General features: G+C 44.9%; 1 protein-coding gene across 2 annotated transcripts; it reads left to right on the forward strand.

The window, feature by feature from the left end:
• Positions 1-995: 995 nt before the first annotated feature.
• On the forward strand, positions 996-23,017 carry BATF (basic leucine zipper ATF-like transcription factor). 2 transcript variants are annotated; one of them, XM_036313552.1, is made up of 3 exons: positions 996-1,409; positions 3,473-3,577; positions 22,409-23,017. In XM_036313552.1, exons 1-3 carry the CDS (start codon positions 1,347-1,349, stop codon positions 22,670-22,672), a joined length of 432 nt encoding a protein of 143 aa, XP_036169445.1. In that variant the 5' UTR covers positions 996-1,346; the 3' UTR covers positions 22,673-23,017. The 2 variants fall into 2 exon arrangements, with proteins under 2 accessions (XP_036169445.1, XP_036169453.1); XM_036313560.1 differs by having other exon boundaries at positions 1,114-1,409; positions 22,463-23,017.
• The last annotated feature ends 417 nt before the right edge of the window (positions 23,018-23,434 follow it).

Raw genomic sequence — 23,434 nt, forward strand, 5'->3', positions numbered from 1 at the left:
CATAGAGCTCAAGTGAGCTACCCAAAACCACAGATGTACTAAGTGGTCACGCCAGATTTCAAATCGTGGCTGGTTTGACTCCAAGCATAAAGCTCATTTTATTTTTATTTTTTGCTGTTTTTTCATTCTGGGCTCTGATCTAGTAAATTTCTTCCTTCCTTCCTTCCTTCCTTCCTTCCTTCCTTCCTTCCTTCCTTCCTTCCTTCCTCCCTCCCTCCCTCCCTCCCTCCCTCCCTCCTTCCTTCCTCTCCTTCCTCCTCCTTCCTTCCTTCCTTCCTTAATACATTTTTATTGGTTTCAGAGAGGGAGGAAGAGAGAAACACCAATCATGAGAGAGAATCATTGATCAGCTGCCTCCCGCATGCCCCCTACTGGGGATCGAGCCCACAACCTGGGCATGTGCCCTTGACCGGAATCGAACCCGGGACCCTTCAGTCCGCAGGCAGACACTCTATCCACTGAGCCAAACCAGCCAGGGCTCTAGTGAATTTCTTGAATCATTAAGTTTGAGCTCTTGAAAGATCCTCAACTGAGAGGCACCTTCTCCCTAAAAGAGAACACCCTGCCAGGAGGCGTAGGCGATGCCTCCCCGGTGGCGGGGGCTTCAGATGGACCCTGGCTTCCTCTGTTTGATAGTCAGGAAAGAACTGTGTCCTGGGGCCTTTTCATCCCCAGCCCAACCCATCCCCTGCCCCCACCCCCCAAGGCTGGCTGAACTGCAAGAGCAGCAAGGACAGGTGTGCAGCTGCTTTCAGGCAAAACCCAGAAAGAAATCCCAGTCTCTCTGTTTTATTTTGGTTTAAAAATCAAGTCCGGTGACAATGGAAACTCCTTCCCTGCTCTCGACTCTCCGTTCTGCCCGTGTTGACAGCAGCCGGACTTGCTAATTCTGGCTGGGGTTTTTCCCTCCCGGGTGTTTTTCTCTTTTATCTTCATCAATTAAAGAGAGCTTCAAACTGTCGGAAGGTATCTGGGGTTTTGTGTATATTTTTTCTATAATTCTGTGGGTCTTTTCCCAGATACATACTTTATCTTAAATTAACTTCTAACTTAAGTTTCCGCCCATGTGACTTCCAGCGTGAGTTACCAGAAACCACAAGAGAGAGAGAGAGAGCGTGAGAGCCCCACAGCGAACGACATGTCCCTGTGGGGAGCAGTGCCTCTGCACCCCAGAGTGAGGAGGACACAGGGGTCAGAGGTGGCTGCAGGGCGGGCAGAGGAGGGACCTGCCGAGGGGGTGGGCTGGCGGCCTGGTGGCCTGGGAACAGTCAGGAAGGGAAGCCAGCTGGTGACAAGAGAGCCCAGCGGCGTCTGGGGCTGCGAGGAGAGCCCAGAAGACTGCAGCCATGCCTCACAGCTCCGACAGCAGCGACTCCAGCTTCAGCCGCTCTCCCCCTCCTGGCAAACAGGTAAAGTCCCCCTTTCCTCCCTTCTCCCATCCGATCCTCCTGGGGGGACACAAAGAGGGACAGGCTTCCTTGTCCTGCCCAGGTTACTAAGGAGCAAGGGACTGGCTGGTGGCAGGAGCAGTCTGTTAGACTGGAGACATGGTATTTGCCATCAAGCGGAGCCTGTTGGCAGAGACCCTACTCCTTCTGCCCATTCTGCCCAAGCCCCCTTTCCTCCTTGTCCTCCGATGGCGCCCATGGCCTCCGCCTCACCTGGATGCCCACCCCGAGAAGCTTTCTAGGAAGCCCAGAGGAGAATGCACATCAAAGAACTCTGGTCTCTCACAGGAAAGGCTCTACGTGCTCCAAGGCAGTAAATCACAAGAGGAGGAGCCTCAGAACGGGCTGCTGGCAGGCACGACCCAAAGGCTAGAGACGTGATGTCCCAGGAGACAGCCATCAGGGCAAGAGAGAAAGGGGTCAGGGAAAGAAAAGGAGGAAAAAAAAAAGTTAGAAGGAAGGGGAACCCGGGCAGCTTGGAAGGCTCTATCTTCTATCTTATCTACTGGGGCACTGCCCCCTGTCACTAGCACAGCCAGCAGAGGGATGCTGGCTGCGGCCAATACCTCCCTCCCCTGTGGCTTCTGGACAGGAGGAAGGAAATAAATCGGGAGGTGACTGGAGACTTGGAGACATATCCTAGCAGCTCAACTCAGCTCCAGGGAAACCAGAGAGATTGAGGTAGAGATTCTGGGGCGTTTGGAGTCTAGAAGATTGTGACTTCTAAGTCCAAAGTTTCCAGCTTGGGGGTTGCCAAAAATGGGGTACCCTGCCTGGTTCTGGGGTGTTCTCTTGACCACATGTCTTGACATCCTTCTCTATAGGAAGGCTTCTTTCTCTTCCAGTACATCATTGGATTAAAATGTCTCCCATTCTTTCCTTAGCACAGATATCCAAGAGGGCTTTCAAAATGCTGCTGCCAAAATAGAAGTAATGTAACATTGGTGATGCATTAACAGGAGAGGAGCGGGTTGGGAGGAGTCCTAGTAGAGACCTCTAGAGGGCAAACAATCCAGCCCTCTGCCCAAGAGGGTGGCTCAGATTGCCTGGAAGTCTGTACTCTTCTTAGGAAGGAAATTACTCATGGCTTCCATGGTAACCTGGTCCCCATCCCCCTTAGAGGAAGAGCACTTCCTTCCTATCTAACCCAATGCCCTTCTACTGCAATGGCTGGAAGTGTTGGGCAAGTTAGTGAGACACATGCTTGGTGAGCACAGAGTCTTGCCCGAGGAACAGCACACCTCTAGACTGGGGGGACTTGCAGAATGGTTTCACTCAGACTCCTGCGGCATCTGGGTGAAAGCTGGAGCTAACCTCTCTGCGCAAGCAGAGGACATGCCCATCTGTGAGATGTACTGAGAGAGCACCCAACGTCCCCTTGTCCTCGTAAGTGTCCACTCACTACCTGCCACGGCCAGGGTAATCTTCACCATTAAAGCCAGTCTTGACCTCTTGAGCTCAGGTTCATGGGGAATGTCAAGGTCACTGTGCATCATGAAAGGAAATGCAGGGAAAGGAGAGACAGATCTGGGATGGGAACCTCAGCCCAGGAGTGCAGCAGAAGGCACATTCTCTCTTCAATGGGGTACAAGCCACTTGTACAGAAGCTGGCACAGAGTAGGTGCTCAGAAAGTTTTGAAAAGAAACAAGAACGTTCTGAGCCAAAAAGTGAGAGAGTAAGGGTGGAGAGGGTGGAGCAGCCCTGAAGAGGGGGAGAGGTGATAAAACACACTTCATCGCCTTAACCATCTTTTCCAAATACAGCTCTATTGAGACCTCAAGGCCTTTGCCCTCTTCCTGTAACTTTTTTCTAAAAAAATTATAGAGACCTAAGGGAGCATAACAGAGGCTGGGGAAGAGTTCCCTTTTGCATTTGGCCTTTTGGTAAATAGGGGGTGGATGGGCAAATGAAACAATGAAGAAATGGAAGGATGGATGGATGGACATCCCACAGCAGGAGGGCCTGCATTTGTTTAGAAGAGAGGAGCAAGATGTGCCTAATTGTCATCATCTCTGCTTCCCAGGACTCATCTGACGATGTGCGGAAAGTTCAGAGGAGGGAGAAAAATCGCATTGCTGCCCAGAAGAGCCGGCAGAGGCAGACACAGAAAGCCGACACCCTGCACTTGGTGAGTGCTCAGACCTTTCTTCATCCTCCTGAGCCTTAGACTTTGCTCCCTTACACCCATGGATGCTTACACCACAGCTCTGAATCCGCCTGCGTGGGGAAGGGGATGTGGGGGGAGTCAGAAGAAGGGTGAGGGCTGTGGGTGAGGTGGGAGAGGAGGCTTTCCTTTTAGTGTATTGGGAAGATTCTGGCAGGGAATGAGCCAGAGGCTGAAAGAGAAAGGAGCCCCTTCTTGATGACCCCCGAGGAGCAATGACGGGTAAATGAGTTGAGCATGGGAAGCACAGAGGCTGAAAGGAAGGCGGAATCACCTAAGGGATGGAGTAGCCAGAGAAAGCTCCATCCCTCATGAGCGTAGAGAGCAGAAGGGAGGACTGTCTCTGGGAGGAACTTAGAGGTTGTGGAGAGCTTTGAGGAAGCCCAACATCCCACAGCGCTAGGGTCTCCTATAGTCCCATCCCCTGGGAGCCCAGTTGGACAGCCACCCTGCACTTGAGGCAAGGAGGCCCATAGGGTACTGCACGTTACTTCTTTTTTTCTGAGCATCAAGGTGTTATTTGGAAACTTCTCTCTTTAATCATATCCCCAGGGGGTCTGTGGAATATGTGGTTTCTAGTGCACTAACTTGGGATGGTCACCATCCTGACTGAGTTGCTTCTAGTCTCAAGTTTTCTAGAGTAGGCCCTGACCCCTGGCTTGAGCAGGGGCCCTGATCAATGCTGAATTGCAATTCCACCGGCAGCCCAAGACCCCAGTTGGTGTTTCTAGATTCTGGCTGTGTGCTTGGTCAGCAATACTCCCTCCTTGTCTGCCATACCTTATCACCTGGCCTCTCTTCATTCTGCCCTTAGTTTGGTCCTTGTCCAACTAACTCTTTCTTCACTGGCTCCTTCCTCTTCCATTTATTCCACTTTCTCTAGCAAGTCTGCCTTTCTGCCCTGCCTCCCCAACCATCCCCAAACCTCCAGCATCTTTGTAACTCATTTCAATGGTAAAAGGGCATTTGGCACCAAAAACGAATATTCTTGTGTTTATTTGAAAGATTAGCAATGGAAATCAGCCAGTTAGAATAGCTGATTCCATTTTATCAAGAAAAAGTAAGATGTTTATATGTGGTGTCAGACGGGTTTTAGACTTGATTGGGGTGATCAATTTGCAAGGTATATAAATGTCTAATCAATATGCTGTACACCTGACATAAATATGTATTGCTTCTCAACCGTAATTGAAAAGTAAATTTATATATTAAAAAAAGCAAGATGCAGTTTTAGAGAAAAGATTGTTAAGCTTTGTGAGGAAGCAGAGAGCAGGCTGCACCAACATCTCTGATGGGATGCTTGTGTTTTATTGGAAATGTAATCAGCATATCTTCCTTTGCATACTAACATAGTTTTAAGTTCATAAATATTTGTTGAATTGAACAACAAAGAAAAAGAATGAATGAACAGCAAGTCTGTTCCTCTCTTTGATAACTGTGATCAGCAGTCTAAATGTTGTTCTTGATCCTGCTACTGATAAGTTCTCCATGATTTCATTATGGCTTAGGCGCAGGGGTGGGCAAACTTTTTGACTCGAGGGCCACAATGGGTTCTTAAACTGGACCGGAGGGCCGGAACAAAAGCATGGATGGAGTGTTTGTGTGAACTAATATAAATTCAAAGTAAACATCATTACATAAAAGGGTACGGTCTTTTTTTTCAATAGTTTTATTCATTTCAAATGGGCCGGATCCGGCCCGTGGGCCGTAGTTTGCCCACAGCTGGCTTAGGGTCTCACAATACTCCAGTTTACTATTTTAAGCTTGAAAATCTATGATGACTCACTTTGTCTCTATCAGAGTCTGATTCTAATTCAATATTCTTTAGAGCAAGCCAACAAAACAAAAGGAAGAAAGAAAGAAAGAAAGAAAGAAAGAAAGAAAGAAAGAAAGAAAGAAAGAAAGAAAGAAAGAAAGGTCAGAAAGGATAAAACCTTCCTTTTTGTGCAAGTAGACAATGTCCTGAGACTGGAAAACTGCTATAAACTTTCGAAGTTTGCAACTTTTTTAAATGTAGAAACTAAGTATAGCTCAGCAGCTCCGCAGTCGAAAGGACAGGGTTTGAATCTCAGCCCCACTGCTTGCAATCTGTGTGAGCAACCTTAGAGACGTTCTTCACCTCCCTCCGATTAAAATGGGAAATGACAGTTACTGCCTAATAGAGATAGTACATACAGAGTTCAACACGGTGCCTGGCATATAACAAATATTCAAACAATTTAAGTATAATAAGAGTAATATTAATAATAGTTATTATAAGAAACAAAATAAGTCATCATACTTATATATTTTATATATTTATATAGTTAGTTATGATGATTTATTTTGCTTCTTATAATAATAAAATATGTTATATCTATAGATCACAGAATTTCACAGAAAGATGTCTTTAAGGCTGGAATGTTCAGACACACTTTTGATGCTTCAGGCTCCTCTACAACGCTCCCCCACCCCGGAAATGGCTCCAAACTCATGCCTGCTCACTTAGCATGAACAAAGGAGTCTTCCAATCTTCAGCTGCTCCATTGTCTCCTTGTACATTCAACCCACTCGGGATATATCAGTGAGAATGCTATGTTTGTCTCTTTGCTGTGGCAACACTGACTCAGCTCTCTCACTCTATAAGAGTTAGAACCAAAAGATCTAGCCCATCTGATTATACTAGTCATGACTAGATTAGGATAATCTCTGGGGCTTGGAGTTAACATTAACACCCCCACCCCAGCCTCAGTCTCTAGAATGTTCCCATCTTCTCCATACCTAGACACAAACTCCTCCCCACTCCTTTCTTTTGAGCACCACAGATTTCACCTTCACTTTTTGCCCAATGAGTAGGTCACATCAGAGTTTACACAGCAAGCTTGGATTGCAGCCAATGCAACTGATGTTTTTTGACTTCAGGTAGAAACTTTTGGCCACAACATATAAATCTGTCACCATCAAACTGAGATTTGGGCTCTGGTCTCAATGTTCATTTCCTCTGAGGTGGTAATTACCCATCTTCTCCATCCATTAGCCTCTTATGTTTGTTATTCAGGTAGAAAATCTTCTGGTTATCACCAACATCCTTAGGGTTGAGTGCCTGGCTTGCCCTGGACTCCTTTTCATGCTTGGCTCCACATGCTGAGGTCCTGGAACTGTTCTCTGGCCCTCTGACATAGTCATAGGGCTCATCTATCAACACTTTGAAGACCAGGGTTTAGGAACTACTGTGAGTGCAGCATCACATAAGGACCATATTTGTATTAGTGTGCTAGACTCATATATACTAGGATAATGCCATCTTCTCAATTTTAACATCACCACAACTATCTATCTTTAAACTACCAAAAGAATTGTCTTGTTTTTCCTGTGAAATAGGGGGATACTTATTACTTAACATTTTCTGTATCTATCTATAGTGGTTAACAAGACGCTGTATATTAATTGCTTTTAAAATAACACAGTAGGGAAAGACCCTCTTTTGGTGATTGTATTTAATCTCATGCAGATGTTACAACATCCAGCATTGACTATCCCTCACATAAACTGGATCAAGTACTTCTCATAATATCAATAAAGTCCACATTCTCTTTTTAAAAAAATTTTTTTATTGATTTCAGAGAGAAAGGGAGAGGGAGAGATAGAAACATCAATGATGAAAGAGAATCATTGATCAGCTGCCTCCCGCACGCCCCCTACTGGGGGTCAAGCCCACAACCTGGGCATGTGCCCTTGACCTGAATCAAACTTGAAGCCCTTCAGTCCACAGGCTGACGCTCTATCCACTGAGCCAACCCAGCGAGGGCCCCACATTCTGTTTTAACTTTCTTCTGGTTGGGTGTCTCACACAGCACCCATCACACTAAGTTCCTCTTCTCCCACAGACACTATAGAGTTCATTAGGTTTAGTACAGACATTGATTAAAAGGAGAAGGGCATATTTTGACCAGTTCATTTTCAAAAGATATCAGTAGCTTATCAGTGGACCCAAAATAATCAACTGAAAAACTTAAAAATGATAAGAGAATCCAGTCAGCTTCCAAAGTTAACACAAAGGTAATAACTTTCCTATATGTAAACCATGACCAATTAGAAAATTTAATTGGAGACAAGATTCCGTTTATAATACCAACAACAGCAAATTGAAGGAAGAAATAAATTTAACAAAAAATATGCAGAACTTAATCTTTAAGATCTATAAAATTATTCTAAGTGACTTAAAAACACTCAAAATAAATGGAAAGGTACACCTTATATAAGGATAGCAATTTTGTTAAATTAATCTAAAATTTAATTTAATGTGATCCTAGTAAAAGCCCAATAGGATTTTCTGGAATTTGGAGGAGAACTAGATTAGCTATTCTAAGTTCCCAGAGAAAAATTCCATGTGAGAATTTCCAGAAAAATTCTAAAGAAGAAGGGCAACTAGAACAGATTACCTGAATAAGCTATTAAAGGGAATTACAAATGTAGAAATAAAAACAATATGAAAAAGACAGAATATTGGATAGAATAGAATACAGAAATAAACCTTAAACAAATTCAAATTTAAGACTCAATCACATATGTCAATTCCTAAGACACAAGTTCAAATGCAAAATGAGTAGGATGGCATTTCAGACCGGTGAGTGAAAGCAATTATTCAATAAATAGAATCGGGACAACTGGCTAGCCATTTTCTTTTTTTTTGACGGGGGTGGGGGAAGCTAGCTTCTTTATTTCTTTTTTTAATTGTCTAAAGTTTGACATATGTCTCCTTTCCCCCTGGTCTTTATTTCTTATACAACTTACACATAGAATAAATGTTTGAAAAATAAAGAAAGAAAACTAAAGAAGTTTGGGGAAATGAGCATTAAAAAATGTATCTTGGAATGGAGTTTTTTTCCACATAAAACACAAAACCTTGAAACCATAAAGGGAAATATTGCTAGACATCACCTTTATACATAAAAGTGAAATTTCTATACAGCTTAAGCTACTATATGCAAGATCAAAGGCAAATGGTAGACTGGGAAAAACAACTGCAACACATATGACCAAAAAAGGGCATATTTAGTTAATATGTGAGAGCGCTTCTGAATTATAAAATGATTGACAACCCAAAGAAAAAAATGAGCGATGATTATGAATAGGCATTTTACAGGAAGAAAGAAATAAATGGCAAATAAATATGGAAAAGATGCTTCTTTCCCAATAGTTAGTGAAATGACAAGTAAAGCAATATGAAAGTCGCCTGCCAGATTGGCAAAAACGAAAATGCTACTAATACACGATGTTGCCAAGGCATTAGAGAAGCAGGTACCACCACACATTACTATAGGGGTATAAGCCGGCACAACCCCAGTAGAGGGCATTTGACCATGCCCATCCAATTTATAAGTGCACACCCTGTTACTTAGCAATTTTACATATCGGAGTCTATTTATAAACAGACCCACCAATTACACAATTATGTACATGTAAAGATCATCATTGCTGCATTGTTAGTCAGAGCAAAGACTGGAAACAAGCCAAATACCCAGCAGTAAGGGACTGATTAAACTATAATTTGCTCATTCAGTGGAATACCATGGGGTTGTTAAAAGAACAGGTTACATCTGTATGTGCTAATCTGAAAAGATTATCAAACTTCTATACTCTTAAGTGAAAAGGGTGTGAACATGGCACATAGTTTGAGCCCATGCATGTTTCTAATAAAAACAAAAATTTATCTCTGCGTATGTATATGTGTAAACTTAACATTTTTCCAACAACTGTTAATGGTATTTACTTCTGAAAAGTAGGATGGAAAGTCTAAAGCAGAAGAGAAATACTTTGCATTTTTTACCTTTTTAAATATACTTTGGATGTTTTTATCATCTGTTTTTATTTTTATAATATAGATATTTAAATCCTCTACGTTGATCATTGCGACATATGCATTAGGATGATTTCTTTTCAAATTTTGACTTTAGACACTGAATAGTCTTCCACTGTGACATTTTATCCTTTGTACATTCACAAATATCTCAGTCCTTTGGGAGAACCATCTGTTAAGATTTATAATGAAGAATCCTAATGTCTACAGGACTAGACAAGCCATATAAGGGGTGGCAAATTGGTTCCATTTGTGTGGCCATCCTGGCTCATTGTAGTGGCTCTCCGGTGCCTTGAAGTAGGAAGGATTCTGAGTCAGTGGGAAAGAGAGTGGAGACCAATTGAGAAGCTTTGCTCACGAAAAGGCTAAAAGTAGAGGAGATGGTGGGCAGACAGGAATAAGAGCTCAGAGCGGTGCTGTGCAAGTCAGATCTGGCCTTGAGGGTGGAATTGGGAGCAAAGTAGAGGAACGGGGCCAAATCTGAAAGCTGAAACTTGAGGTACTCCCTTTGATAGGGGCAGGACAGGTGCTTGCCAGGGGACGTCTCCTGAAGGAGTCTCGCACTGCGTTAATAAAAGAGGAAGGTTTACAGGTTCCAGAGCAGATCTTTAATGCCGTATCTAGCAAACATCGCGAGTGTAAATTGTGCATGAAATCAAGCTGTAAGCTGATGCTATGAGAAATAAGGTATTTATAACTGGAAGAAATCTGAGTAACAGAGGAAAAGAAGCTCAGCAAAGATGTTAACTTCCCAGGCCTCCTCGGAATAACACTATTGTCCTTGGTCTTCTGGAGAGGCCTGAAAGACAAGTCTGCCTATAGTCCCTTTTCACTCACAGAGCTCTTTTGCTCTCTCTTGGAAAGCATTCCATAGCTTCATTGGCATTGAGAAGCTAAAAAATTTCATAGAAACAAAACAACAATAACCAAAACCACAAAGAAGCAATGTTCTGACTAGTTCTACCCTAAAAAATTCAGTGTAAAATCAGTGAACCATCTGTGGAAAAGAGACATTTCTCTTGGCTTCTATTGCTAGGAATTTTTTATCAGAAACATATTAATTGAACACATGACTGTGTACCAGGCACTCTATGTTACGTGCACTACCTGCTGTACCTCATTTAATCTGTACAAAAACTTTACTTTGCAAGCCCTATGTTAGGTTAAGTAACTTGTCCAAGTTCATGGAGCTTGTAACTACATCTGTCTGACTTCAAAATCTGTCTTCTTAATCACTAAGCTCTCCTGCCTCTTTCTTCAGACTCTCATAAAGATGTATTCATCTTCCATAGCCTATATCCTCCTTGAATCTCTTCCTGGATTTAAGCAACATCCTCCAAAATTCCACTTTCCTCTTCCATCATTAGGCCTGGTCAAAAAAGTAAAGATGTCTCTATGAAATATATCAGTATCTCCACTGAAACAATATTTTTTAAAAAGCTGTGTAAGGATGAATAATAACATCTTATCTGTGACTACCCTTTGGAGCAGCAATTTCACTTTACAAGAGCTTGAAGAAAAAATGTTGCACAAAGAAGCTCAATTCACCATTATTTGTGAACAGTAAATATTATATCAATATTATAGAATTGGGCAGATGCCAACAATAGGGGATTATGCATATTATGATACACTCATCCACTATCATTTGTGCTGGCTTTAAAAATGACTGTGCAGATTGTATTTACCAGCACAGAAAGATGACCATGACATAGACCAAGTGAAAGAAAGTAAGTGACAAAGAGGATACGGAGCACAGTCTCGTTCGTGTAAAATGTGTGGGCCGGGGTCCTGTGTGCATACAGAGGTTCTGGGGGGACACTCTCCCAAAGGCTCACAGTGAGTAGCTTCCTTTACTCCTAGTACTTCTCTGTTTTATTTATTTATTATTATGATGATGAATGTATACCATCTTTAATCAGATTAAAAAATTAGGGAAGCTGTCCTCAGCAGCACCCAGCCTTCTTTCTCTTAAAAAGAGTGGGAGAGTCTTGCCAAAGAGCCCAGCCCGAGCAGCTTGGGGGTTTACCTAGTCTTCTTGGTAGGACTCGGTCTGGCCCCCTGCTTCCTAGGAAGCATAGATTGATTCCACAGGACAAAGTCCCCTTCCGATGGTGGGTTATCTGTAGGGAGTCTTGTCAGGGGTCCACATGGTAGCTTACCGAGGGAGTAACAATAATGACTGTCAGATCCCCTTGTTTATTTTTATTTTTTTAAAAAAATATATTTTATTGATTTTTTTACCGAGAGGAAGGGAGAGGGATAGAGAGTTAGAAACATGGATGAGAGAGAAACATGGACCAGCTGCATCCTGCACACTCTCTACTGGGGATGTGCCAGCAACCAAGGTACATGCCCTTGACCGGAATCGAACCTGGGACCCTTGAGTCCGCAGGCTGACGCTCTATCCACTGAGCCAAACCGGTTAGGGCAGATCCCCTTGTTTATAGAATCGCAGAATTAAAAGGAGATGCATTAGGCCAACCTACTGTGTTACCAACGAGGCACTGATGTCTTTCTCTAGGGCAACCAAGATCCCAAACTTCTTGACTTTTCACCATTAGCTTAAAATTTTTAAAAATTATTTATTGATTTGAAAGAGAGAAACACCCACTTGTTATTCCACTTATTTTTGTATTTATTGGTAGCTTCTTACATGTGCCCTGACTGGGGATTGAACCCACAACCTTGGCATATGGGCATAATGCGCTAACCAACTGAGCTACCTGGCCAGGGCCCCACCATAAGCTTTGTTTTGTGCCATATTGCTAAACAGGACTTTGTTATGCAGATGGTGTTGCTCTCACGTGTCCTTTTGCAAAGAGTAAACCAAGAATTAGACAGTATGACTGAATGCCCTAGAGACTCTCCCACAACAGAACCCACGCAGACAGCAAGAGACCAGAAAGGGAGAGTCTAAGATTGACAGGGCCTGGTGTTTAAGTGTTCCTTTATTTTAAAAGGTCTTAAAGTTGTAACCCAAGATTAAAAGGACAATGACATATTGGGGAAAATATTTTCGTCAAATGAAATAAATGCAAATTTAATGTTTATGCTGTAGAAAGAACATCCTTTTTAAGAAAAACATCAAGACTCCAATAGATTAGTGGACAGAAGCTATGAACATAAAAGCTTATGTAACATTTTCCCTACCAAAATGAAAATAACCCTATTTTCTATTCTGATTTTGAAAATGACACACACAAAGGGTTTCTCAACCTTGACACTATTGACAGTTTGAGTCAGATAAGTTTTTGTTGTGTGGGGGTTGGGGGGGAGGTCCTATGCATTGTAACATGTAAATTCTATCCACTAGATGTTAGTAGCACCCCCGCAGCCCCAGTTGTGACGATCAAAAATATTTCCAAATACCCCCAATGTCCCTTAAAGGGCAAAATTGTTGCTGTACCAAACAGACAATAGCAAGTTCTTCCTCTGTAGTAATCAATAACTTGTAACATTATTAAGAAATTTTCAAAAGGCTAGTTGGTCAAATAAAATATTTAAAATTAGGTTGTAAGGAAATTGATGTATGTATTCACTGCTGGTGATGTTGCACATCTTATGTTACCCTTTTTCAGTAATACTTACCAGGAACTGGAAGCCTGGCTGTGCCCTATGCCACAGTAATCTCACTCCTAGGACTTTAGGAAATATTTGAACAAACAAACAAAAACTAGTGTGGCTCAAGATGTCCACTGCAGCATGATTCATGATAGCAACGTTTTGATAGAACCAAATGTCTGACATTAATAGACCATCTTAAGTACATTGTGGATCATCCGTTGGATGATATAGACATTAAAAATAATAATTGATTCTAACAAAATTATGGCAGGAAGGAAAATACCTATTGTATCTGTACTATGATTGAGATTTTATAAAAATAGGTATTTTATGTTTGTTAAAAAGGACAAGATGGCAACATGCACGAATGAAAAAATCTTGTTAGGGGACTAGGATCATGGCCGTGTAGAATTTTTAAAAAATATCTTTAATGTAGTTATGCTGTATATTTTTTATTTAAAACCATAAGAAAATGGTCAAATAGAGACGTGAACTCTGGATTAAATAATAGGTAAGAACAGAGAAGATGTCATTGACCTGGAATTCGGGGGTCAGGTTTTGATAGGTCTTATAATTTACCCTCCAAATGGAAACACGTTTGCCAGGGCAATAAGTACGAACAACTATGCCAGGACAATAAGTACGAACTGGAACTGTCCCAGTAAACATCTGGTCATCCTAGATTTAGAGGAACCAAGAAGGGAGACCTGGAGTTCTCAGGAAAATTCATGAGTAGTCATAAATGTCAAGGCCAAGCAGAGGGGACTAGAGTCCTAGCACTAAAAGGTCATCTCCTGAACCTGAGGACCCTGTAAGTAAATATTTTCTGGGTATGTACCCTGACTGGGGATTGAACTCACAACCTCACAAGAACATGCCTTATTGCTAAGGAGGTAGGGTGGTCCAGGAAATTATACACATTCCCAGTACTAGTGCTAATGTCAGCAGAAATGATTCGTTCTGCTGGACAAGTACATGACGGCCTCCTGTGTGCCAGGAGCATTGAGAATACAGCAGGGACAGACTGAGTCCCTGATTTCATGGACTTTACATTCAACTGGACGTCAGACTGGAAAACAGACAAATGAGCACACGAATCACACGAAGAGGCTTTGAGAAAATCAAAGAGTGTAATTAATGGTGACAGTGAGTGACTCTGAGGGATGGGGATGGGGACAGTGATCAGGGATGGCCTTTCTGAGGCCCTGACATCTGAGATCAAATGTGGGTCAAAGAGGAGCCTGGGAAGATCTGGGGAAAAGGTGCTCTCAGAAGAGCCTTGAGGCCATACTGAGTGGAGCCAGTCAAGGGTCGGGCAGAGGCTTTGTGGGGCTGGGGACCGTGAGGGAGTGAGGAGGAGCTCAGGAGTAAAGGCAACTGTGCTCTGGGAAACAGGAACCAGATTTGGGGGGCAGAGGAGTGGTCAACAAAACTACTTCAAATCCTGGCTGGGGCAGATGCCTGAACGTAAGTCTGACCTACAAAATCGGAAGCAACAGCACCTCACTGGGCTGTTTAAGAGTTAAATGAGAGAACAAACACAAAAACTAAGTAATAATGTTATTTTATGTTTTGCATGTGGGAAAAGTTGTATTTTCTCATTTGCGTAATGCAGAGAGCCTGGCATTGTCTTACAAATCAATCAGATGAAGCTGTCTGTTTCACTTGGCTTTTCATTGCAGCCGGTCAAGTCTCCTTCCTTTGGTATCGATGGGGAAAGTCAAGTCTGAGCTAACGTTCTTAAGGTGGCGCTATTCTGCTACTTGCACCCCATAGCTTTAGTTTGGGGAGCAAACGTGTTGCTAAGCTGGGGTTCAACTTGGACTTTAAAGAAAACAAAAAGAGTCTCTTACACTTATTTGTAACTATCCTGGAGTTGCAAAGTGGGAGCTATTAAGGCACTTCCATGGCTGGTTAAACACTCCTGGGAAGTCTCATGGGCATCACGGATTTCCTTAGTGGACTCTCCATTTGCAGGTCTCAGATCTTGGTAAGCGATTACCGATTCCAAGTTGCCAGGCACTGTCCTGGTCACTGAGGACAAAACAGTGAAGACAGCGATAGCCCCTGCCCTCACGGAGCTCCGTCATTCAGAGCCAGCTGGATAATGTTGTAATTACTGAGATTCTAAGAGATGCCCTACCTCTTGTCTTTCCATCTTAAAGATGAACTACTGTGGGCTATTTGACATTGTTTTCACTAAGTATAATGTAATAGTAATAGGAAGGCACTTTGCCTTAAACAGGCATTGACTTTCAGAAATTTATTTTTTTACTTAGAAACGTTCTTCCACCCTTTTAATGTTCTCTATATTTATACTAGAGGCCCGATGCATGAAATTCGTGCAAGAGTAGGTCTAATTAGCATATTACGCCTTTATTATTATAGATTATTTATATATAGAATGAAATTGATGTAATAAAATTCAACCTTGTATATATTTTTTATATTCTTACATTATTTTTTAAGACAAATCAGCTATTGACACGATTCTCAAACTGCTTGCTCATTTAGCTCACCTGGGAAGTATTTTTAAAGATATTGATGCCAGAGACCCACTTCAGAACAATGAAACTGAAATCTTTTGGGGGTGAAGTTCATGAATGAAGGTTTCTGAAAGCTCTTCAGGTAATGGCAGTGTGCAGCCAAGTTTGAGAATTGGGAGCAGTGACGTGTGAACTTGGTCAGGAGCATGTGGTAGAATGTGAGGAGTGAGTGTGGGGCAACTATACGCGTATAACCCCAGTGCTCAGTCTCAGAACCCTGGCAGCTTAAAGGAACAAACAGCCCTAGCCAGTTTGGCTCAGTGGGTAGAGTGTCAGGCCCGTGGGTTTGATTCCCGTCAAGGGCACGTACCTCCACTGCTTGCGGGAGGCAACCAATCTATGGGTCTCTCTCATATGGATGTTTCTCTCTCTCTCTCTCTCTCTCTCTCTCTCTCTCTCTCCCCCCTCCTCCCTTTCACTCTAAAACCAATGGGAAAATAGCCTCAGGTAAGGATTAAGAAACAAACAAACAAAAAAAACCCCACAAAAGCAAGATAAAGTTCAAACCTATGTACTGCTGGCAATTATTCGTTGTGTTTGTTTTTCAGGACTGGGCTTGCTAGTGATAGCCTTGCTAACTGGAGGTATCAGTCAGGAGTGCAGTCAGTTACAAATAATAGAAAACTGTCAAACAGAGTCACACCTAAGTCGCGGTTTATTCTCTCTCATAATAAGGCATTCAGAAGTGGATAGACTAGGGCTAGTGCGAGGATGTCATCAGAGCACCAAGCTCCCTCTCCCTGTCTGCACAGCCATCCTCAGTGTGTGAGGATGCTCTCGTCCTCAAGGCTGCAGTCTGGCTGCTGGACCTCCAGGCATCAATCTGTGTGGAGGGAGGGCAGCCTTTGTCCTGGTGAGGCTTTGCCTCTTTAGTCGGGAAGGAATGCTCTGCCCCATAGGTACTCCTGCTTACATTTCATTGGTCAGAATCTGTCACATGGTTTAGAGCAGCTGGCTATTTGAGGAGTTCTTTGCCCAGCCTCTCTAAAGAAAAGCAAGGGGAAAGGGTTGGGGATAGATGCTGAGTGGGTCAACCTACAGTGTTTCTCACAGATGAGGTCAATGAACTCATAGTCCTAAAAGCCAAGGAATGGGTGACTGGACTCCAGACAGGGTCCTGAGGGCATGGCTGATGTGGCTAAGCATCAGGTGATGATGCAGGTGCTGATGGTCTTAGCACTTCACCTTTAAGGCATGAAAGTGAAGATTTCTCAGAATCAGACATACACATTATTCAGTGCAAAAACCTGTGGTTTTGTGACTCTTCTCCTTTCCTCCTCAGGTAAGGGACAGGAGTTAGGGCTAATTTCCCCAGGACTAGTAGGAGGCGTAGGCATAGATCCCATGAGGGCTGGGGCAATGTCCCATCTCTCAGTTTGCAGACTTCTCCAGGAGTGGGGGGTTCTGCCCTGCATGTGCATTGGGTGGATGGGGGTTGGCAACTGGTGGAGAGAGAACATATAACTGGGTGTGAGGGATATAAGCTGGCCACGCTATTCTCGTATTTAAGTGTGGTTGAGAGCTGAAATGTCACCCTACCAATAAGTGTATGTTCTGTTCATGAAGAAACACACAGGGACTATTTTCACTTTCTGGAAATTGTGATTAGAATACTCAAGGAGAAGGTCAAGGCACTCAACCAGAGCTGGCAGGAAGGAGCCCGGCCCTGCTCAGAATGCCTGGACAGTCCCTGTCAGAGCTTTGGGCGAGAGCCTGTCCTTAGCCTTGGTCCCAGCTGGCTTCCCTGTGGTGAGGGACCTGCCTGGGGAATCCCCCATCATTCAAGAGCTCTTTGAGTGACCCCCTCCTTGGCCCCTCCAGTAGGGAATTCCCCAGAATGTTCCCACACCCCCATGAAGCCTCTTTCTTAGCCACCCCCAAGCTGCTTGTGGTTCATGATAGGAGTGGCATCAAGTAAGCCCACAGGTGAGGGTGAATGGTGAACATTAGCATTTGGATTTTCATGAGGTAGGAAAAGAGGGAAGATTAAATTGGAAATACAACAGGGCTGAGGCCTCACAGGAGATCATTATCAATAAGATTTAAACAGACTTCAAAGTCAAGAGAGGATGGTGGGCTCCCCGGAAGCCAGACTGCCTCAATTCAAATACTGTTGCGGCAACTTATAAGCTGTGTGACCTTGAACAAGTTACTTAACTTCTCTGTACCTTAGCTTTTCTTCTTCTGCATAATACTGTTATTTACCATATTGGGTTGTTGCAAAGATTGAACATAATGATAACTGGAAGGTACTTAAAAGAGTGATTGGCACATGGTAGCATTCAAAAAATGTTAGTTATTAAGTCACGCTGTATTATTCTTTTAAAACTTTGGTTCCTACTAATCTTTCTAATATAAATTGAGTTTTCATACCTCTGTCCCCAATACACATACACATACACACACACACACACACACACACACACACACACACACACACACCTTCTCAAAAAGTGGGGGTTAGAAGCTCTAGTTTGCTGATACATTCAGGTAGTCAATTTGGGATCTGAAATATTGGAACGTTGAAGAAAGAGGACTTTGACATCTTCTATCCTGTGTGTTTTAACACTCAGTGCACATTAGAATCCCCTGAGGAGCTTCAACAATGCAATGCCCAGGCTGCACCCTGGACCGATTAAATCAGAAGCAAGCATCCGTACTGTTAAAGCTCCCCAGGGGATCCCACTGATCCCAATGTGTGGCCAAGGTTGAGACTCATGGTTTTGGTTCAGTCTTTCTGTTCCAAAGTGAGGCAATGGGCTCAGTAAGGGTCACCCAACCAGGATCAAGATCCAGGACCCCTGACCCCAGTTACCACTGATGGAGCCCTCTGCTGCCTGAGTTAGTTAGCCCTCTAGCAGAAGAGCTGGACGGGAGATTCCCTCCCAACTCAGGGCAGGAGACAGATGCCCTGCTCGGTGGTTGGAAGAGTGTGACCTACTCAGGGATCCTGTCCTGTGCTGATTAAGGATCACCCAAACCCAGACCCAGTTTTCTCTTGGGAGACCACAGGGCAGCCAAGGACTTCTTAGTTCAGTCAATCGAGTCACCAGTCTCTGGGGAGAATGTGTTGGGTGTGCTAGAGAGAGCCCAGGGCTGAGCTGTGGGGAGCCCTGCGCTGCTCCTTTGTGGTTATGGGGCTTTGGATCCATCATTCATTTGAAGCTTATGGACCTCTTAGAAACTACGTGTCTTGAGCTCAATCCTATAGCTAGCTCCTTTTCCCAGCAGCTGCTGCCATAGTCATTTTGGGGGGAGGGAGGAGTAGGTTTGTCCCAGAGCTCAGTTGACCTCTTCTGTGAAGTGGGGGTAATAATCATAGCTGGCCTTCCATATCCACCTTGGAGGGTTATTGTGAGGGGCCTGAAGGGCCTAAATGAATTCGGAAAAGTAGAAAGCAGGTTACATGGAGGACAAATGCAGCCCCACCCCTCCCCCCTGTCGCAGAAGACATGCATATAAGCGGAAATTTTCCTCCCAAATATTCCTCTGCTCTTCCCCATCACTGAGTTCTAAGTTTCCAGCCCCCACTGGGAAGGTAGGGGAGGCGATCATTGTACCTCTGTGTAAACTGCTACTCCCATGACCGTGTTTGCCAGATGCTCCTGTGTGAGCCCTTTCCAGGGCATAACTGCCCCAGCGAGGGGCAGAGTGGACCGGGCAATGGGAGGTGGGGATGTGGAGGGAGGAAGCCCCAGAGCAGCCGCTTCCTCCCGCAAGGGAAGTCAAACTCTTCCTCTTGTACATGTGTAGCTGGCGGCCTGGCCCCTGGGCTGGCAGCGCTGGTTGTGGGGGGGTTGGGGAGGGAGGGAGGGAGCAGGAAGCAGTCTTGCTCCCCAAGGCACAAGCAAGCTTGTTGTCTTAGGAGGTGGTTTTCTGGTTAGAGGCGGCAGTGGTTATGAGCCCCCTCCTAGGGCTCTGGGGTCTGCAGTGGGGCGGGGAGAGGGAGATGAGAAAGCTGGAGGGAGCTCAGCCGAGCTGGTTCAGACAGAGCTCAGAAGAGCCTGCTGTTACTTCCGGAAAGCTGGGCCTGCCTCTAGGCGGGGAGAAGGTCAGAGCGCTGCAGTGGGTCCCTGCGCCGCCTACCCTGCCCCTCCCTGCCGCCTCGGGGTTTGCCCAGGCTCTTTGGAGCACAGAATTTACAGTAAGTGTTGTCACCAGTGGAAACTCTCAGAGGGGGCGAGGAAAAAGGCTAGAGGAAGGGACCAGCACTCCAGGCCCCCAGTTCCCGTCTTACCAACACCCCCAACCCCTCCGGCTCTAAGTAGTGTTTTATCTTCCCTTTCGGTAAAGAGGGGATGCCCTGCCTCTGGGATGTGCCCGGAAACAACTAAAATGGTCATCTAGCCACACCTTGCAGAAGCAGCAGCCAGTGGCTCTGACTCTTGGCATCCCACCCACCCCCACCCCGTTTTAGAGATGGGGGTTTCCTTTGTACTTACCTAGCACATTTTCTAGCTCAGAGCCCCATACCGGAAATGCCAGGCTGAAGCCCTGCATGATTGCGTCTGGCCTTTATGAATGGCAGGTGCTGGGTGCAGTGTGAGGGCAGTTGGCAATCTAACTAGCTCGTCCAGCAGCCTGCAGCTCATGCTCCGAGTGGATTATTTAAGGCAAACTTTCAGTGTCAAGTTATCTTACCTCTCCTCACTGCCCATCATTATTTTGAGTTAACTTCTAGTCCAGCAGTTGATAATCATCAGCCAATCAATCAACAAACATTGGAGTTCATATGTACTATGTACAGGTACTTAATATGTGCTTGAATAATTAAAACAAATTTAATACCATATTTAACTAGTATTTTCAAACTTTGATTGTTAGAATGACCTAGGGCAGCGGTCGGCAAACTCCTTAGTCAACAGAGCCAAATATCAACGGTACAACGATTGAAATTCCTTTTGAGAGCCAAATTTTTTAAACTTAAACTATATAGGTAGGTACATTGTTATTAACTTAATTAGGGTACTCCTAAGCTGGCCTTTGCTAAAAACGTCCTCAGTCTGATTGAGGTGCGTTCGCTGAGGTCGATCCTGCGGCCCGCCTGCGCCGCCCGACCGACTGACACCCCCCACTTCTTCTAACGCCACTTCTTCAAAATAGACTTCATCCAGGCCGAAAACCGACCTCTGCGCATGGGCCACGAAGTTTCAATCGCACTGTATGTGCGCGCCCGCACGTGGTATTTTGTGGAAGAGCCACACTCAAGGGGCCAAAGAGCCGCATGTGGCTCGCGAGCCGCGGTTTGCCCGCCACTGACCTAGGGCACTTGTTAAAAACTCTAGATTCCTAGCTCAGTTGTTTGGAGAGTCTTCCCAATATGCCAGATTTGCAGATTTGATCCCTGGTTAGGGCACACACATGAATCAGTAAATGGTAGTAAAAACAAGTAGAACAACAAATCTATGTCTTTCTCTCTCTCTCTCTCTCTCTCTCTCTCTCTCTCTCGTCCTCTCTCTCAAATCAATAAATTTTTTTAAAAAGAGTGACTTTTTAAAAAATTCAGATTCCCAGAATTCACCTCAAGTCCCAAACCACTGAGTTGAAACCTCTAGATTTCCAGGAAGCACCTGAAATTATCTTTGTAACAAGCCCTCTAATTAATTCTAATGAGATGGTAGGGTTGGAAAATGCTGACCTAAATCACACAAAACCAGCACAACAAGGCCTCACTCCAAATATTAGTTTGCTTTTTGAACTGAAATTACAATTTATTTGCATCTTCGGTGCCATTTCCCCTTCCTCTGTGGGCACCAGTGCTTAGTGGAAAAGGCCTGTTTCACTGAGTCAAGGCTTGTGAACCGTAAAAAAACACATTGGAAATGAAATTCGCCTGAGTTTTCTGAAGGTGGGATTGTTGTGCAGCAAGTGCTAATTCCAGAGTGTCACTGTTGATTAATTAAGAATGTGATCAGTAATCAGCACTCCTTACCCTGAGTTTTCCTGATCAGCTCGTATCTGATGGTTCGTCTGAGCAACAGGGGAAGGGTGTTCCTGGAAAAAAGGAGCCACGGGGGCTTGGGACACACCCAGAATGCTGTGTAACAGGCTCTTGGGTGAGCAGAACTGAGCAAAAACAAACACTGGTGAATATTGACCATTCAATAACCTGGGTGACACAGACAATTCACCAGGGATTCCATTCATAAGACTAAATGCAAATACTGGGAACTCTTGGAAAATATCCTATATAATAAAAGCACAATATGCTAATTAGACCGGACATCCTTCCGGATGACCTTCCGGATGAAGCAGGGGCTGTGAGGGAAGCCCAGGTCCTGGGTGCTAGAGGGAAACCGGTGCCAGCAGCCAGGGGAAGGAGGGCCTACTCTTGCATAAATTTCATGCACCGGGCCTCTAGTATAGTATAACAGAGAATGGAAAAGAGTGAAATCAGTATCAGATGGTCTCATAAACTCTTTTTCATTTTTTCAGGCTCTGGCCTGCCAGCTGGTTTCCTTTGACATACACTTGCCACTCTCAACCCCTATGCACACTCATAGAGACCCATGTACATACAAGCACAAAGGAGGACACTCACACCCAAATGCACATGTGCATCCACACATACACCTCTATTTGTTGGAACCATATGAAATCGCCATTCTTATAGGTTGAAACAGACAATTATCAGCAATTTCATGTGGTTCAACCTAATATCTGTGCACACACATGCACATATATACACCTGCTTATACAGATACACACACACAGCGCTACAAACATATGCACACATGTGCACACGCTCATATGTGCAAATTCCCCGATGCCCTGCTCCATGGATGTGCCTGTCAATCTAATCTGGCTCCTCCTGCTCCCACCCCACCCCACCCCACCCCTCAGATCTTGGGACCTGGCCCGACATTAATCTCCAATGCTGATCCCTCCCCCTCACAGGAGAGTGAAGACCTGGAGAAACAGAACGCGGCTCTGCGCAAGGAGATCAAGCAGCTAACAGAGGAGATGAAGTACTTCACGTCGGTGCTCAGCAGCCACGAGCCCCTGTGCTCGGTGCTGGCGGCCAGCGCGCCCTCGCCCCCCGAGGTGGTGTACAGCGCCCACGCCTTTCACCAGCCTCACGTCAGCTCCCCGCGCTTCCAGCCCTGAGCTTTTCCAGAGATGGGGGAGAGCAGAGCTGACACCCCCGGTCCCCGGCTGCTCCGCAGGCCTCAGGAGGGGCACACAGACTGTGGCCAGGTGGCCCTCGTCCCCCAGAGGCCTCTCTCCACCTGGAGAGGCGGAGACAGGGGCCTTGACAAGGACTGAACACAGGACTGAGTAAGAAGTGGGTGAGGCCTCCCAGCGGGCTGGCAGCCCCTGGGCGTGTGCTGGACCCCATGCGGGTGGGAGGCCCAACCCAGAGTTGTACCAGGTGTACCGCACAAAAGCCACAGCATGAAAGAGAGGACGCAGGGAAAGGTTATTTTTCTAAATAAATGTCTTAGAAAGAAACCCGTCTGGCAAGGCCGTTTCCCTGGAAATCGTAAACTCTATGGGGCTGGGATCTTTTTTTGTTCTTGGCCTTAAGAGCTCTTAAAAGCCTGGAGACCCCACTAATATCTCTCCTTTTCCATTGTTTGTTAATCTACTTGGTGAGCTGGGGTTTTCAAAGACCCTTCAATCCTCCCTCAAGCCATCTTCTTGATTTCCCTCCCCAATCACCTCACCAGGACCTCCCCTTCCATTCCTCATGGCCCCTCACTTCCTAGATTGTCAGTGGGTCATTCTCTAGTCATGGAGAAGGACCAGGACAAGATGCCATTCACCACAACCATCGTTCCGGTTGATGCTCCCACGTCCCACCCACACAACGACACTTCCTCAGCTCCGTCCAGCAACCAGCCCTGCCGGTGCGGCGTGCCAGGATGG

The sequence above is a fragment of the Myotis myotis genome, unplaced genomic scaffold (assembly GCF_014108235.1).
Source record: "Myotis myotis isolate mMyoMyo1 unplaced genomic scaffold, mMyoMyo1.p scaffold_m19_p_1, whole genome shotgun sequence".
Taxonomy (NCBI): Eukaryota; Metazoa; Chordata; class Mammalia; order Chiroptera; family Vespertilionidae; genus Myotis; species Myotis myotis.

Coding starts and splice junctions, on each gene's coding strand:
- BATF (XM_036313552.1), top strand. CDS start 1,347: ATGCCTCACAGCTCCGACAGCAGCGACTCCAGCTTCAGCCGCTCTCCC. Junction 1,410..3,472: donor CTCCCCCTCCTGGCAAACAG/GTAAAGTCCCCC, acceptor TCTGCTTCCCAG/GACTCATCTGACGATGTGCG. Junction 3,578..22,408: donor AAGCCGACACCCTGCACTTG/GTGAGTGCTCAG, acceptor CCCACCCCTCAG/ATCTTGGGACCTGGCCCGAC.